Consider the following 12,398-nt stretch of genomic DNA (forward strand, 5'->3'; position numbering starts at 1 on the left):
GAAGGTCCACTTTCATTGGGGCACAGCAAATCATACTAGGGTCCATGGTTTTGCCCTGAATATGGGACAAACTAGAGTTGGGCAGGCAAAACCAGCAAACATTATGTAGACAGCTCATGAATCCAACTTGCTTTGCTTCCCTTCTTTGTAATTGTTTTTAGGACCTAAGTCCAAGAACCAGCATTCAAAAACATGCTATGGAAACGTCACTCAAGAGAGGCAGAGGATGTTTTTTCTCTTTCCTTATCAGTTTCTATAACCCGAAGTGCCAGTTCTACCCATCAAATTCTTTCCTGATTCCTGAGTAAGGCATTACAATTAGAGTAGAAGGGAAGTTCCACTTGCAGATCTGTGTCACTTTAAGTGCCTACAGTGGAACTATACTCAAAATTAAAAATGGCGTATATGTTGCGGTCTGTCGGTAACAATAATGAAGCAGTGTTTGTTGGAGTCCCACCTGTAACCCCGTAATTTTTTACCTGTTGGTATGTATTTTTCCACTCCATTTAACAAGCCAAACTGTCCAGCAAAAGTTTCAGTTACAAGGCTTGGGTCATACTATTTAACATTGATAGGGGTGCCCACAACATTTAGGGGGTTATTCACTTCAGGCTTGTACGGCTAAGTCGAAGTGCAACATCTGGATCGGCTGAACCGAAGCTCCGGCAGCTCACCCGCTGCCGTTCGCTGCTATTCTCGAAGGGGCTGAACAGCAGTGAGTGAACAGCCGAATGCCGCCGAGTGGCATTCAGCTTGGCTATTCTGCTCGGTACCTCAGAGGTAGCGAGCGGAATAGAAAAAAAGTTAAATGAATGAAAACAACTAAATGTTGAAAAATTATTTTTAAAATGTTAAAAAATAGGAAAATTTCAAAAAAAATAAAATATATATTTTAAAGAAAAGAAAAAAAATTATTTAAAAAAACGCATTTTTTTGCAGTAATAGATACACAGCAATGCAGAATACCGCCAACTATAGAGGACTACAAATCCCAGTAATACATTATACAGCAATGCAGAATACCGCCACCTATAGAGGACTACAAATCCCAGTAATACATTATACAGCAATGCAGAATACCGCCACCTATAGAGGACTACAAATCCCAGTAATACATTATACAGCAATGCAGAATACCGCCACCTATAGAGGACTACAAATCCCAGTAATACATTATACAGCAATGCAGAATACCGCCACCTATAGAGGACTACAAATCCCAGTAATACATTATACAGCAATGCAGAATACCGCCACCTATAGAGGACTACAAATCCCAGCAATACATTATAAAGCAATGCAGAATGGCACCAGCTATAGAGGACTACAAATCCTAGCAATACATTGTTAAGCACCGCAGAATAATACCATCAGCTAGAGAGGACTACAAATCCCAGCAATACTTTATACAGCAATGCAGAATACTATGAAGCTACATACTCTGTGTTGCTCCGGGTTCACGGCCTGATGTCTCCAGGGTCTGAGGAGAGTTGTGCAGGGTTTCAGGGGGGGTTGTGCAAGCTCTCAGGAGGTTATTCAGGCTCTAATGTGGCCAGTGCAGGTGCTCAGGGGGCCGGTGTGGGCTCTCTGGTGGTCAGTGTGGGCTCTCTGGTGGTCAGTGCGGGCTCCGCGTGGCCAGTACGGGCTGTGAGTGGGGAGTGCGGGCTCTGGGTGGTCAGTGCGGGCTCCGGGTGGTCAGTGAGGTGGTCAGTGTCGGCTTTGGGTGGTCAGTGCAGGCTCTGGGTGGTCAGTGTGGGCTCTGGGTGGTGGGTTGCGGTGGTCAGTGCAGGCTTTGGGTTGTCAGTGCGGGCTCTGGGTGGTCAGTGCGGGCTCTGGGTGGTCAGTGCGGGCTCTGTGTGTTGGGTTGCAGTGGTCAGTGCGGGCTTTGGGTGGTCAGTGCGGGCTTTGGGTGTTCAGTGCGGGCTCTGGGTGGTCAGTTTGGGCATTGGGTGGTTAGTGCGGGCTATGGGCAGTCATTGCGGGCTCTGGGCAGTCAGTGCGGGCGCTAGGTGGTCAGTGCAAGCTTTCAGTGCGGGCTCTGGGCGGTCAGTGTGGGCACTGGGAGGTCAATGAGGGCTCTGGGTGGTCAATGCGAGATCTGGGTGGTCAGCGGGGGTTTTGAGCGGTCAGTGTGTGCTCTGGGTGGTCAGTGCGTGTTCTGGGTGGTCAGTGCGGGCACTGGGCAGTCATTGCTGGCTCTAGGCGGTCAGTGAGGGCGCTAGGTGGTCAGTGCGGGCTCTGGGCGGTCAGTGCGGGCACTGGGCGGTCAATGAAGGCTCTGGGTGGTCAATGCGGGATCTGGGTGGTCAGCGCGGGCATTGGGTGTTCAGTGCGTGTTCTGGATGGTCAGTGAGGGCACTGGGCAGTCAGTGCGGGCGCTAGGTGGTCAGTGCGGGCTCTGGGCGGTCAATGAGGGCTCTGGATGGTCAATGCCGGATCTGGGTGGTCAGTGTGGGCATTGGACGGTCAGTGTGCGCTCTGGGCGGCCAGTGCAAGCTTTCGGTGCGAGCTCTGGGTGGTCAGAGTGGGCTCTGGGCGGTCTTTAATTTAAAAAGTTCCACACAGTGTGTCTGCCATTGGTCATGCATCTGATCATATTGTATGATATATGTACATGTATTGTTCATATAGGATGAGCAGATACATGGCCAATGGCAGAGACACTGTGTGGATTTTTACTTTTTAATTAAAGAGGACACCGTACCCCCCTGACAAACACGGGAAAGTAGAACATGTAGCAGAGTCTGCTGCAGGCATACCGCATTTAACATACATCAATGCGCAGGGGAAATTGTGTGTTTTCCCGGCCAGTTTGGGATGCCATTAAATGGCGCTGCAAGTGTATTGCACATTTTGGACAACTTCAAAATACCAATGCGCACTTTTTGTGTGTTTGGCGTGCATTCACGGAACGCAAAAGTCTGAACGGGGACTAAGACTTTTTGCCAGTGGAAGGGGAATGGTTTGCCAGGGGAAAGGGACAGGTTTGCCAGGGGAAGGGGGCTGGTTTTACAGGTGAAGGGGACTGGTATCCCAGTGGAAGAGGACTGGTTTGCCAGGGGAAGGGGACTATTTTGCCAGGGGAAGAGGACTGGTTTGCCAAAGGAAGGGGACTATTTTGCCTGGGGAAGGGGACTGGTTTGCCAGTGGAAGGGGACTGGTTTCCCAGGGGAAGGGGACTATTTTGCCTGGGGAAGGGGACTATTTTGCCTGGGGAAGGGGACTGGTTTGCCAGGGGAAGGGGACTGATTTGCCAGGGGAAGGGGCTGGTTTCCCAGGAGAAGGGGACTCTTTTGCCAGAGGAAGGGGACTGGATTGCCAGGGGAAGGATGGGGGGCACATTTAAAGAATTACTGTACTAAGTTGAACATCAATACATTTGATCATACAAAATGCAGTTATTATCCTTTCCTTATTGCTTCTATAATACATATATATATATACACACTGTAAAAATATGCTAATACATACAGTATATAGAATATATATATATATAAGATGTCAAAAAAGACAAAAACGCAGTATTGCAGTGTGCAATGATACCTTTTTTATTGGACTAACAAAATATATAAAAGACAAGCTTTCGAGAGTTAACCTCTCTTCTTCAGGTCAGAAGCAATACATCATGCAATATATATATATATATATATAATAAAATGTTATTATGAAAAATATTTCCAAAAATGTGCAATATGTGATGACCTATAATGCTTCTCATCATTCTCTGCACACCAGCTGAAACTTCAGATCAGTTTGGCAGGACAGCCTGCACTGGCTGCTAAAAGGAGAGAAAGGCAATGACGTTAGGGAGGTAATTAAGGGGCTTCGTAGATCAAGTAGAGTTCAGATATGTGTAAGTGAAATACATCAAACTACAAGCTTGTAATGGCCACTGAACTTTTCCTCACCCAGACCTTTGTTCTATACAATCTGAGGATCACTTCTCTGAAACTGCAACTTTGAGATCCCCTTAAATATGGGGTTACTAAGCATTCTATGCATATTGTATTTTTTTTCCATACACAGTATTTGGCACAAATTAACCCATAGCTGGACTTCAGCAACAAAAACATGACAGATTTTAAAATGTTGTATTTATTTTGAATGACACATGGAGAAAAGCAATGTCCATATAACAATGATAAAATAAATAAACACAAATAAAAAAGGAAATAAAATGAGAAAAAGTCGACTGCTTTCACTTTCATGAAACTCTTCATGTAACAGTTGCCATCTGCAGCCCCCTTAACTCCCAGACCACCGAGTCGGAGCGCCGGTACCCTACTTGTACAGCCGTCACCACATCAAGCCCCCCGCAAGCTGCAGGTGTTCAGCTCCGTACGCTTGGATACGCCGTGACACGCTTTCAAGTTGTGCGTAGGTTTGAAAAGTTTCTAGAATTTTGTTTGGATGGATGTTGCCCCATTTTAATCTGGATCACTGAACTTTTCAAAGAAACCCGACACCGAGAGGCAGCATTGTTGTTGATGGACGTTTGCTTTCGGAAACAAAAACAAACGTGTGTTTTTTCAGTAGAAAATATTTTGAAAATTACATTTTATTTTAAATAATATCAAATTATTAATAATATAAAATTATTCAACTAAATAATATAACATTATTCAAAAATATACTGTGTTATAAAATGATAAAAAAAATCAAATGATTCAAATAAATAATATAAAATCATGTATTCAAATAATTAATAAAAAAGTATTCAAAAAATTATTGTAAACAAAGCACTATACTTCAATAAATGATATACTATTAGGCCGCATGCTACATATATTATCTAGTCCACATTTTTTAATGCACACTGTAAAATGTTTATTTTTTTAATTATTGCACAAGAACAAAAACATAAATAATGAAAAAAAAATACAATGCAAAAAACGAAGATATTTATCCACAAAGCCAAGAATCAGGTAGTTGGAGTACAGTGTGGAGTTTTTGCATATGTTGAACCTGTATTAAGCTATATCCCTAATGAGTGTGAGGAGCAAAGCATTCAGTATATAAATTCCCTTTTTTTTTATTACATGCCTATTTATATTTTGTTCTACTTTTAACTGTAGATCAAGCTATCCAGCAAGAGTAAAAATTACAGCGATTGGGACAAACTATAACACTGCTCTGGGTGCTTACGGTTGTCACCTTTTATTCTCACAGTTCCAATCTGTTCTTTGCTCTAACACTTTACCATGGCAGTGTTATCGTTTGTCCCAACCCCCGTCACTTTTCCCAATACTAGTGCAAAAAGCAGTAAATATTAATTAATTTACTTCCAAATATTCACCCCAATATTCACCCACATATCTTTCATTACCATTTTTTTCTTTATATTTATTGCATTATAATTTCAGGAAAATGAAAGATATATATTTCTAGAGCACATCTTCACAAATGTTGTTAAATTAATAAATAGATTTGCATATGAAACAATAAGAAAAATATAACAACTTTTTAATTTAAATAATAAATGAAAATACATTTTTCCAGTTGCCATTATCTATTTATGTATTTTATCTATCTATCTATCTATCTATCTATCTATCTCTATATCTATCTGTCCGTCTATCTATCTATCTATCTCTATATCTATCTGTCCGTCTATCTATCTATCTATCTCTATATCTATCTGTCCGTCTATCTATCTATCTATCTCTATATCTATCTGTCCGTCTATCTATCTATCTATCTCTATATCTATCTGTCCGTCTATCTATCTATCTATCTGTCTATCTGTCTGTCTGTCTGTCTGTCTATCTATCTATCTATCTCTATATCTATCTGTCCGTCCATCTATCTATCTATCTATCTATCTATCTATCTATCTATCTATCTATCTATCTATCTATCTATCTATCTATCTATCTATCTATCTATCTATCTGTCTATCTGTCTATCTGTCTATCTGTCTATCTGTCTGTCTGTCTGTCTGTCTGTCTGTCTGTCTGTCTATCTATCTATCTATCTCTATATCTATCTGTCCGTCCATCTATCTATCTATCTATCTATCTATCTATCTATCTATCTATCTATCTATCTATCTATCTATCTATCTATCTCCCTTTTATTCCATACTCTCCAAATGGATGGAACAGAATTCTGATCACACAAGGCACAACATTTCTTGTTTATCCAATAAAAGTGTAACACATGTAGTAATACAATTGTAATGTGTGTGTCCTTGTTGCTTTTTTCGTTTGAAAGGTTCTATTGTAGAAAGTGTGTATTTATTAGGTTTTTATAACCTGCGTGTTTACTTCTGTATTGTTTTGTTTCTTCCTTTATCATTACTGCACGTCTACTGGGGAATTCCGGTTGGCAGTCAACCACCTAAACCTTTTACTTAAATCATCAAATTAAATAACGCTTACATGTCATATGGTTGATGTCATTATTTCTCTTTTCTATACATCGCTTACTTGTTTATAATGAGTTGAATCTTCATTTACACTGAAACATTCAACAATCATCTCTGTGCCTTGAGAGTGTATAAAATTGTCAGCGTTGCTGGTCTCAGGTTCACTGGTTGCAAGAATGTGGGAAAGACGCTGGGCAGAGCGCCCCAGGTTGCAAGGCGCCAGGCGGGGAGATGTGTATGGCCCTTATACATCTCCCCGCCTGGCTCTTAGCAACCTGGCACACACTGCTGGCAGTCAGTCAGCTGAAGTCAAATTGTTGACCATGCTGAATTTTTGCACTGTAGTGAAGAAAAGTGAGGTCACTGAACTTGCTGTGCTGTCTGGCAGAGGGTGCCTGGATTATCTGACTGGCTGCACATATCATTTGTCAGGTAAGACAGCTCATGTAAATATGTTTCAGCTGTGTATTTAGCTGTTTGCCCAGAGCTCAGTTTTAAAGGTATCCTCCACTAAAAGAGATATGGGAGCTGCCATAGCTAAAATTCTCCTGAAAATGATAGCGGGCTGGCTGTGTCTGCCATTCATATCAATATGTCATCAACTAGTCACTGACATGGAACTAGCCAGAGGGAGGACACAACTCCTGATCTCTATTTATTTGTTCCAGGTCAGTGATTCAGAAAGTATCAAAGGCCTTGGTCCAGCAGGACAACCAGGTCAGTAGCATGCCATACTGTTGCTGCCCCAAAAGATACTAGGAGGCCATCAGGAAGTGCTCATCCAGCCAAATCTGCCAGGAAATGCTTATCCAACCGAACTTTCCAGGAAGTCCTCACCCAGCCAAACTTGCCAGGAAGTGCTTATCCAACCGAACTTTCCGGGAAGTGCTCTCCCAGCCAAATGTGTCAGGAAGTGCTCATTCAGCCAAAATTGCCAGGAAGTGTTCATCCATCCAATCTTTCCAGGAAGTGCTTATCCAGACAAACTTTCCAAGGAGTATTCATCCATCTAAACTTGCCAAGAAGTGATCATCCAGCCAAACTTTCCAGGAGCCAAACTTGCCAGGAAGCGCGCATCCAGTCAAACTGGGAAACAGAGTGCATTTTTTTCTGGTATTATAAAATTACCATCCCCAGGTGTATTTTTTTTATATAGCAATTTTACTCTTCTGTTTTGTTGGTACACAAAGCAGAACCTCAGAGAGTAGGAGGGGGAGATATCAGTGAAGTGACACCGACTCATTTTAAACCGTCCCACCAAGGAAATGTGGTCACTGTGACTGATACCTGCAAATGGTTGCATGAAGAATGAGCTGTAAAAATGAAACCGTACACACGGTGTTCTGTTCACGCACTTACCGGCTTTACTGCAATAATAAGGGAACTCCGTAGAGACTCCTGCCATCGATGTCAAGAAAAACATTTGCAGTATGATTAGGATCGGGGTCACACTTATCATTAGCCAATTAGGCCATTGATTAGGACAGAAGACTAAGGGCCAAAATATACAAATACAATTTATTTTGAATATATTGCCTTTGTCACATCAGAACATGTAGACATCTAACAGCAGAACTAAGAGGTGAGGGTGCAGTGGTGTCTGCAGTGTAGAATAGTTGACATATTGTCTTCTCATGTATCTTTTCAGATTCTTAAAGTGTATTTCCACTTTTGTAGCCAAATTGGGAAACACCTATCTTATATTTGTTCCCATTCACATAGCAGAACTTAATATAATAAAAGAATGTGCTGCTTACCTTTTTACTTGCTTACCAATCATACCTGGCTTACCCCTGCTATGTAAAGTGAAGGAGGGGGCTGGGGAGTTATGTTTAGCATTATTAACCCTGTCTGTACTGTTTTGGCAGTAGTGATGGGCTCAGGGCCGTCTTTAATACTGATTGGACCCTGGGCAAACAATTTATTGGGCCCCCCCCCGGCCCTAGCAGCAGACGGAAGAGGTGGGGGCAACACTATGTGATGCTGAACGCATAGTAAACGGAATGGTGCTGCAAGGGTTGCTGCCTTTTCTTCAAGCGAATCCTGAACAGTCTAACACCACACTGCAACTTTTTTTAGAATAAACAAGAGAGAACGAGGAGAGACAGCCAGGGGAGAGTGCGGGGAGAGACAGCAAGGGGAGAGAGAAGAGAATGAGGCGAGACAGCCAGGAGAGAGACAGCCAGAATAGAGAGAGAGGAGAGACAGCTAGGAGAGAGACTGAGGAGAGACAGCCAGGGGAGAGAGAGAAAAGAGACAGCAAGGATTGAGAGAGAAGAGACATCAGGGAGGAGAGCAGGGAGAGACAGCCAGAATAGAGTGAGAAGATACAGCCAGGAGAGAGAGCGAGAAGAGACAGCCAGGGGAGAGAGCAAAGAGAGACAGCCAGGAGAAAGATTGAGGAAAGACAGCTGGGAGAGAGAGAAGAAGAGGAGAGGCAGCCAGGAGAGAGAGCTAAAGGAGAGAGCAAAGAGAGACAGTTAGGAGAGAGAGCAAGGAGAGACAGACAGGAGAGAAAGAGGAGAGACCGAGACGAGATAGAGGCAGGAGCGACAGCCAGGGGATAGAGTGAGAGACAGCCAGGAGAAAGAGCAATGAGAGACAGCCAGGAGAGAGACAGGATATTCAATATCCTGGTGGGAAGCTGTGCGGAGTCTCAGGAGGACTATACGGGATCTCAGGAAGGCTGTGTACGGGGTCTCAGACGGGCTGTGCAGGTATCGGTATCGGTGCAATAGCATCCCTAGTGAATTATAAATGTGCAATGCATTTTATAGACCAACTACACATGCAATCTAATAATAATCTACATGTGAAATAAATATATAAGTATGCAGAATCACCCTATGGTGAATAAATACAATATATAGTGATAAAATACCTAATATGTATTTACTTCACATGTAGATTATCATTAGATTGCACATGTAGTTGATCTCTATTGCGCAGGGCATGTTTATAATTCAAGTTTTTTAGGTGTTATATACAGTTTTTTAGCATGGCAGCTTAGGGGTTTGTTGTTCCATAGCACAGATCCTGTTTGTAATATTATCTATAGGTGCATCCCTAGTATTGAGAGTACAGAAAGCTTTGCTGCAGCCATACATAGAACTTGATAATGATATTTTCTTTAAAAACTCTAAATCCTGCTTCAGCAGCATAGATTGAACTAGAGAAGCAAGTCAGGAAACTGCTCTGCATATGTATGTGTTGCACACAGTATATGTATCTGTTGCATACATAAACTGTGGCATATTTGGGCACTTACTTGGTGTGAAGGTCCAGAGAGGGGAGGCAGGAGGGGACACAGTGGGGGTGACATCTCAGGGCACGGTGTGGGCTCCCAGCAGGGCCACAGACAACACAGGAGAGCGGGAGGCGGGGCCGAGTTGATAGTGGGCGCAGCCCAGAGCCACATCTATGCTGCTGTATGTAGCCTCCTGTCTGTAGAGCACCGATGCTGTGTACACCGACAGGGGGCAGGGCTGGTGCAAGCCCCATTGCCTACACAGGTGAGGCTGCCAGCCCTGCATGTGTTTATCTTATGTGGGCTGAAGGGGCAGCTGCTTTGGGCCCCACAACAATGATTGGACCCTGGGCGACTGCCCCTTTTGCCCTGCGTTAAAGACGGCCCTGGATGGGCTGAACACACCTGAGTTCGGTTCTAACTAGAACTTTCGAACAATGAAAAAGTTCTAATTCAAACTTAGAACTCAATGAAAGTCTATGGGACCACAACACGGAAAATGAAATGTCCCCATTTTGAAGGCTTATATGCAAGTTATTGGCTATAAAAGGTGTATGGGGATCCGGGTACTGCCCTGGGGGACAGGAATAGATGCAAGAAAACACTTTTTAAAAATACAGTTTTTAAAGGAGCAGTGATTTTAATATCACTTAGAGTGAAACAATAAAAATGAAAAATTCCTTTAAATATCGTGCATGGGGGGTTCCCCGTAAACTGCCTGCCAAGTGGCAGATCTGTACGATGTATAGAACCTGCTGCAGCAACACTGACATTTCTAAAGGAAAAAATGACATTTGAATTGCCGATAATTGGTTTTCCCTTAATCTTGTAAACTACTGCTTGGGGGAGGGGGCAGCCTCTATAAAGAGGCCACATTTTAGGACACTCGGAACAAGGTTAGAGATTTTTTGGATACATTTTGGTGTCTCTTTTGCAGACGTTGGATAAAAGTAACAACAGGTGCTTTAAAATTTGTCCTTTAGTGTTGGTGGTGCCTTCACACCGTAACCCTTCAGAGTCATTCTTGACGAGTGCAGGATTGGACCCTGCTCTAAAAATTCAAATTATATATACCTGTCACACAGGTGTGGAAAAAAATGGGCCTTTGGTGTTGGTGCTCCACACTGTAGCCCCTCACAGTTAAGGTGCCCACACACCTTACAATTATCTGCAGATTTTCTGTGGTCAGATGGAAAAAGTGCAACAGATTGGCCCAGGTGGAGATTACTCCATCCACACAGCTTAGCGTAGATGGAGGAATCTGTTGCACCTTTTCCATCTGACCACAGAAAATCTGCAGATAAATTGTAAGGTGTATGGCCAGCTTAAAGGTGCCCATACACTGTACGATTATCGTACGAGAATCGTGGGAAATCCCGCGATCGTACGATAATCGTACAGTGTAATCAAGGCGTGCGACCGTTTCTACTGTACGACCGTTTCTTCCGTCGAACAAGCAGGCTTGAAAACCCTCCGAGAATCGTACGACTCTCGGCGGGTTAGTGTCCTGCTTGTTCGACAACTGCCGAACGGGCCGGTGTGGGCACGCGCACACTGCCCGTTTGCAGTGAGCAGAAGCCCGCCCCTCATTGCGGTCATTGGGCTTTCGATGATCGCAAATACGATCTGCCTGTCCAAGATGGACAGATCGTACGAGCTTTTAATAAGCTTACGACCATCGCTAGACAAAAGTCTTGCGATGGTCGGAAGGTGTATGGGCACCTTTACTCTTGATGGGCGCAGGAATGGGCCCTGCTGTAAAAAATTCTAATTACATGTACCTGTCACACAGCTGTCTCCTTGTTGGCCTTTCGGACATGATGTGGGGCTTATTATAAAATTTTAATAGAGAATGTGAGATGGGAAATTGGTGCTTGGGTGCAATACTTTATCGAATGTGGTGCTTGGTGCACTATAAACTGTTGTACAATAATTTATTATGAAAAAATAAATTAAGAAAGAAAAAAAAAAAAACGGGAACACCTGTGACGGGGGAACAGCAAAGAGGCAGCAAAAGAACCTGCTGCTGAAAAAAAAAGTTTAAAAAAAGTTAAAAAACAAAACAAAATTGGGAACACCTGCAACACAGAAGGGGTGACAACAATGAGGCAGCAAAATACCTGTCTGTATGTAGATGAGTGACCTCTGCCCCCCCTGTATATATAAATTAGTGAACGTTGACGTGTCTGTATGTAGATAAGTGACCCCTGAGGAGAATTATAATTGGTAATCTCTATACTTTACAGATACATACTCCATCAATCTTTATTAAAGTGATAAAGATATAAAGAAAGCAGCACTCAGGTGGTAGCCCCGGACGGTACCATCCCAGTGAAGGGAGGAAGGACAGGCAGTGCCGGTGTTCTGGTAAAATTATTTGATCTGGCTGTATTATGACAGGTCTTGGAAGGCTCTGAGCCTTACTCTGAGCACTACTTTGTTCCACTCTCACAGTCTGTCAGTGAATATCTCCACCCCTCCCGGCGCTTCTCTGAGAGTTTAGTGTAATCTGCGTGCACGCACAGAGCGGACGGGGAAGCCGTGTCCTCCATGTCGGGTCCTGGAAGGAGATGGTTTACTGACAGACAGTGACTATGGACACCCACCGTACATGTGTGAGCGGTGCCTTGTGGGAGGAGTTCAGTGGGCGAGCAGCCCCATGAACGCCGTGACATTTCGCTTGTTCGCCGAACACACGAACTAGCGATGTTCGAGTCGAACATCGAGCCCATCCCTAGCTGGCAGATCTCATTGTCTCTTGTAAACTGCACACATGTGGATACA

The 12,398-nt window shown here is 43.5% G+C and overlaps 1 protein-coding gene across 1 annotated transcript in view; it reads right to left on the reverse strand.

Moving 5' to 3' along the window:
* The window catches only part of CD8A (CD8a molecule), a 45,890-nt gene extending 33,724 nt beyond the window's left edge, over positions 1–12,166 (reverse strand). The window contains exon 1 of the mRNA XM_018568437.1: positions 12,067–12,166. Coding sequence (XP_018423939.1) covers positions 12,067–12,166 — 100 coding nt within the window. The remainder of the gene's footprint in view (positions 1–12,066) is intronic.
* Between the last annotated feature and the right edge of the window lie 232 nt (positions 12,167–12,398).

The sequence above is a fragment of the Nanorana parkeri genome, unplaced genomic scaffold (assembly GCF_000935625.1).
Source record: "Nanorana parkeri isolate BGI_ZX_2015 unplaced genomic scaffold, ASM93562v1 scaffold1188, whole genome shotgun sequence".
Classification (NCBI taxonomy): Eukaryota; Metazoa; Chordata; class Amphibia; order Anura; family Dicroglossidae; genus Nanorana; species Nanorana parkeri.